Source organism: Pygoscelis adeliae, unplaced genomic scaffold (assembly GCF_000699105.1).
Source record: "Pygoscelis adeliae isolate BGI_AS28 unplaced genomic scaffold, ASM69910v1 Scaffold608, whole genome shotgun sequence".
Lineage (NCBI taxonomy): Eukaryota > Metazoa > Chordata > Aves > Sphenisciformes > Spheniscidae > Pygoscelis > Pygoscelis adeliae.
The window spans coordinates 482,730-488,626 of NW_008825407.1; the positions used below are offsets into that span (position 1 = coordinate 482,730).

Sequence of the window (5,897 nt, forward strand, 5' to 3'; positions counted from 1 at the left end):
CCCTCCTAAACGCAGCCGAGAGGCTGGCCGACCTTCGGCGCTGGCCCCGAGTGCTCTAACTCGCAGGTTTGCAGGCCTCTCTGGCTGGCGGGGAGGACCTCGGTTCAATGCCCAACAGGTTACTGCTCACAGAACAAGAGGCAGGTCATGTTCCCACCGGGCACACACACATACAGCATCGCTTTAGCCTGCAGGCACAAAAAATTAGTCCCACGCACCCACGACCTGTTTCAATCATCTCACGTGTCCCCAAGATAACAGGCATGACCACACAGCCGCAGGCAGACGTGGGCTTGCTTTACTCGCACCCAGGCAGCACCTGATGTGAACCGACTCTTCCACAGGACTTGCAAAACTGCGTCAGTATAGCACCAGCTTCAAGGTAACATACCCCGCAGGGTTCATCATCCAGGCACAGCACAGAGCACGCAGCTTCAGCAGGCTGGGAAAGCACACAGCCCTGCCCTAAACATACCCTCTCATCCAATGCTTATGCAGCAGTTACAAAGCCTAGCAATTTCTTCTCGCTACAAGCATTCAGTGCTAAACCACATCTTTTCTCTCTCCGCCCTTCATCTACATCCACAGAGTAGTAAAATGCAGGACTTAACACAGGACACCTAAAGTGGCTTATAAAAAAGTTCCTCCAACCAACACGCTTACTCCTTTCGTAAGTTGCAGTCAAAATATTTTTTTTTTCTTCATCCTGTCAAGCTTTACCTTTTGAAATACAGATGATGGGAGTGGCTTGTCCTGCCTCTTACAGCACTTGTAATGAGCCTGTTTTCAACTGGATATCTATCTTACTTTTCCAGTTCAGGCAAGGCACAGGTTCCTATGGCTACAAGATGCTCATCCTTCAGCTCTTTCAGCACGACATCCTCACTAGCATTAATAGTGCATTTGCTTCTCTGACAAATCTTAGGTCTCATCTTGCTTTCCTCCACCTTTGCTGGACCAGGCACCTGGCCCCCTCCCATAGCCTCAATAACAACTGAGATGGAGCTGTTCTAATAGCTTAGGATACAGAACAGTGTTGACAGACAGAAAGCTATAGGGCTAATGTTGACCCATAGCACAGAAACTGAGCTGCCAGGAAGAACAACAGAGGTGGTCGCAGAAGAGCACTCCAAAAGTGCAAGGGCCATTTAATGCCTGAGGTAGAATATAGAGAAGGAGTTGCGGGTTTTTTTGTTCTAGATCATACAGTGTGCAAAATTTGCATCTAGTGAGATGCAAGGTGGCAAGTTAAATCATCTCCCAGTGGATTGTACCAGAAGTTAGGTGCAGCTTATACACTAATTTTCTTGTTTGCTTTGTGCGGAGTCAGCCATTTAAATAGGCTGGCTGAGTTGCACTGGCTCGTTTTGCCTGCAGATGAATAGCGTTCAGCAAAACAGCTCAGGACGGGAACCTCTGCTAACAGTTATTGACACACTGCTACCCGTTTTAGTATAGCTACACCCTCCCTCAGCAGTATATTCTTTCTTCTTGTCTTCCTTCTGTACCTATTCTAACAAGAGCTTACAACACTGAAGGGTCACAGAACGTATTAGCTTGCCAACACTGGGAAACTTCTTCTCAAAAATAAACTGGAAATATACAAGAACTGCAAATACAGAAGAGTCCAATAGCCTTCCTCAGTGATAGGCCAAGACTGATGCTCACTTTTTGTGACTGTAAAAGCCCTCAAGGATATTTGACAGATAAAAATCAGGCACCTGTATCAGAAGTTACATTATTTGAAATGTTAGCAAGTAAGAAATCCAATGGGATACTGAGGGTGGAGGCAGTTGCTTTTTTAGCATCACGTTAGAGGGTTTAACACTAAAACTATCCCTAGATGATATGTGGTGCATGACTACCTGAGGGCACTTACTTTGCTTCAGATCTCAGAGGGTAACTACCATCAGTTCTGCTTTGCATGCAAGCAAGCTGGGTGCACTGGGTTACTGTCCCTCAGCCGAAAGAAGAGAGTTTTCTTGTTGGAAGCCAAGCCCAGGCCCACCTCCAGTCCAGGCAGCGGAGTCCTGGCCCAGCAGTAGCAGGTTCTCAGCTGGAAACAGCCACTCAGCAGTGGCTTAGGACATCTCATAACACCAAAGGTGTTCTCATGTTTTCAATTGCTTCTCCAAAGACAGTGTAGACAAACCACCTTGCAACCCAAGCCTTCTGAATTGGTCATTCCTAGGATGAAAGGCAGCAACAGAGAGGCATTGGTGCTGCAGAGAAAAAAGGCAACCTGGGATGTAGGCCATGACCAGAATTTAAGTTACCCTGTGACCTGGTATCTGTCAAGAGCAAACACCTCAGTTTAATGGCCCATTCTGAAGTTCCCCACGATACTGACCGGGACTCATTGGCAAGGCAGGTTATGGGTACATTAGTCACAAATCTGAGCTTCAGCTGACCCTCATCTATCCTTTACACCTCAAGCCTGAGCTCCAGAGCACATGGCTTGGTCTGTGCTTGTTTCCCCACCAGCTCACTCCTTCCTGAACTGCAGGAGCCAGAGCTTTGCCAGTGACTACTAGCCTTAGCATGCTTAGGCTACCCTCAAGCCTGTTTTCCTCAGCATTAACTTCAGTTGCTTCCTTAAGACCCAGAACAAAAGAACATTACAGCAATTGTTTCTTTTTTAAAAGAAAACATAACTTTATTAGAAGACTAATCACTCATAGGAGTTTTCAGAAGAGCACAGTGACTCTGGCAGGAGTTGATACCTCATGAGGCCAGGCCCCCAGAGCCATGCTGGCAAGGTGCAAGGCTCCTGTTTTTCTAAACTTATTAGCCTGCTAACTTGCCTGGATTCACAGCTGCAATGCATTCAGAGGGCATGTCAAAAGTTAGGTTATTTCATATCATTTTTTAATCTCTCCATACACCTTATTCTAACCCCCAGCCAAGGCAGATATCTGCACTGAACAGTGCCGAAGTTAGTGAGGTAAGAGGCCTGGAGGAGCTAGTAAGGCTGCATCCCCACAGCAGCTGTATTCCCACTGCTCCCCTCCTTCACCTCTGCAGCACTTGAGCAAGAGCCACCCAGGCTGTTTCAGGGGCTCTTTAGCTCCATGAAGAAGCTCTTCTAAACAAGGTCTTTGAAAGCAGGAAGGAAAGGCAACCAGCCTTGCTAAGCCTGAGGGCACCACAAGGCCGTTTGTTCCTCAGCTGTAAGCGAGGCTTTAATGGGAGAGTAAATCTGAGCTGCAGCCTTAAACAGAGGGAAATTCACATTAAAACCCCAGGGGAAGTGTCAGAACACAATTCTGAGAGGTAAAGAAAACAAGAGAACTGGTCCATACTCTGAGACCTGCTGGTATGGAGCAGATATTACACTGAGATCCGCCTAGACGTTACTGTCACCCCTGAAAATATAGTCACTTATTAGACTCGTTAGCCATGCGTTCAGCTTAAAGTGGCTTGTAAATGAGCCAACCCCAGAACAGAAAGAGCATCCAGAGGCGGCTCTTCTCTATCATCCCCCACCCACAAAATGCCTGATTTTTCTTTAAAGCAATCCAAGGCTAGGTGAACACCTGCTTACGGAGTTTATTGGCACAGGTCTAATTCTTGACTCTTGTTTGCAAGGGAGTTTGCAAGAGCCTGACTCAATCCCAGTGAAGTCACACTGTTCTAAGATCAGTATCTGCTTGAATGCAAGTATTTAAAAAAAAAAGTATAATTAAAAACGAGGCAAAACATTGCCTCACCTCAAGTACCTTCACTTCACACACTCAAAGGACAACTCCACTATACCCCTGCAAGCACCGGAGTCTTGGTCAGAGGCTTTCATCCAAGTACTCAGTCAGGCGTGTTGTCCAACTCCAGGATTAAGGGAAAGTGAGGCTCAGTAAATCTTGCTAGGTCACACCTCTACCCGGTCCCACTGGCAGGAAGAGGGGATTTTTCAGATTTGATTTCCTGGCTCTACACTGTAAAATAATTCTACCTCCAAAATGAGTACAGAACATACAGACTGTGCCATTATTGGTTGCAGACTGAGTAGGCCTGGCATTGCCACCCTGCTTGAGACTGTACCATTGCTGGAGAAGTCAGGGAATCAGAATTCAGTAGACATGCCAGGTTCCTCAGATTTCCTCTCAAACCCCTCTTCTGTCAGCTTTCCTGTGTTCCTAGCGCTGATTCTTCTCCTCCAGGGGTAGCAGACCAGTGCCAGAAAGTTGTTTCCACATCACTTTTAGGAGTTCTCTTCACAGCGATAGGCTTCAGTAGCCAGGATCCTAGCCCAAGGGACTGTCATCCACACGCCGTTAATGAGCTGTCAAGTGCCCATTAGTTTTCACAGGTGCATTCATACTCCTCAGGCTTGTCCAGGAACGATATTTTTTCAACATTTTCCTCCTGGCAAAGTGGCAGATTTCAACCATGAACCCCAAAGATACAATGTACATGGCCAGGCCTCCAGCCTTGAGGAGCCAGCTGGGATCAGGGGATGTCACCATCGCACACATGATCAAAGCTCCTCCCCCGATTCGCAGCACCAGGAAGAGGAACACAAAGAAGAAATCCACCACCTCTCCCAGAAAAGTGTGGTAACACCCCATTTCCCGCAGAAACCACCGGGTCTGGAGCAGTGGGTTGGTGATCTCGCTAACAAATACAACAGCATTGACTTCTGTAGCAGACTTCCCGAGCCCCAGCACCATGATCATGCCACAGATGCTCAGCATGTGATGGAACAGCATTAGGTCCCCCTCCGTCTGGAAATATAGGCACCAGCCCAGGTCAAAGATAAAGTAACCCAAGGTCAGGGACAGCACATGGATCTGAAGAGATGTGTTTGGTGAACCTGAAATGAAAAATGTACATAAGCTTGGGGTCTTATTTAAGACATTCTTCTACAATATGGAGCAATATGGGTTGTGAGCATGCCTCTTTCCTCCTTAGTTTCCAGCCTTATCCTATGGGCCACGCGCCAGGCTGGAAGCTTGGATGTCTGGTTCTGCTCTCCCTTCACACTTCAGCCTGCCCAGCAGACCCAGGCAGGCCATCCCATCCTGCCACACGTCTGTTTTTCTCCTTTCTCTCCACCCTTTTAGAAATCAGGGATGGAAAGCCTGACCCCTATCAGAACTATTTGAGATTTAATGATAGAAAACAGCAATCAAAACCCCACAGCCAAATGCCAGGAGTTATTACACCCTTAAAGATGCGAACAGCACTTAGTCTATTCTCAACACATTGCTACACCTAATGCGGCAATAAACTCAAACTGCCAACCTGAAAACTTTCAATATGTACATTGGTAAAACAAACAAAAAAAAAGAATAAAAAGATTAACAGTGACAAGTGGTAAGGGCTGGAGAAGAAGCAACGGAGTTAAACAAAATCCTGCCCCAAACATGCCCCAAAAACATACTCAGAAGAGAACAGACAGCAAAAGCAATCAGCCCCCCAGCCCCACCTGTAACCAGAGGTGTCAACACTGCATGACAAGGACATGTGTCAGGGTAAGACTCCAAACGTACCTGCATGGGTCAGAGGCCAGGGGCCATCCAAGAGAGCAACGTAACCCGAGAGGCAGGTGACAATCACCCCATGCACCAGGGTGACCAAGCGACAGCTCCACTCGTAGGAACGGTGCTTGTTCCAGTAGCAGAAGCAGGCGTACAGAGACAGCCAGGCAACCAGGCTGCAGGTCACCTCGAGAACGATGGAAGTTGGTCATGCTGTAGATACTTAAGAAATCCATAAGAATTGTAAAACCAGAAAGGCAGATGAGCAAATCAAACCAAACAAACAAAACAACCCCACCAAAACAGGCCTTGTACCCTTCCCGTGAGCATGGCGCTCTCCCGAGACCCTCTTTAGCACCATTTCCCTGCACGCCCCTCCTCGTTACCAAAGCCCTACCGTGTTTGGGGAAAGACGAGATC

The 5,897-nt window shown here is 47.4% G+C and overlaps 1 protein-coding gene across 1 annotated transcript; it reads right to left on the reverse strand.

Annotated features, from left to right (window-relative positions):
* Nucleotides 1–4,271: 4,271 nt before the first annotated feature.
* Nucleotides 4,272–5,679, reverse strand: LOC103922301 (transmembrane protein 136-like; the record flags this gene model as incomplete). The annotated part of the gene is made up of 2 exons (XM_009330408.1): nucleotides 4,272–4,810; nucleotides 5,490–5,679. Coding segments are annotated over 2 exons (729 nt in total), but the record flags the coding sequence as incomplete, so codon positions are not given.
* Nucleotides 5,680–5,897: the final 218 nt, after the last annotated feature.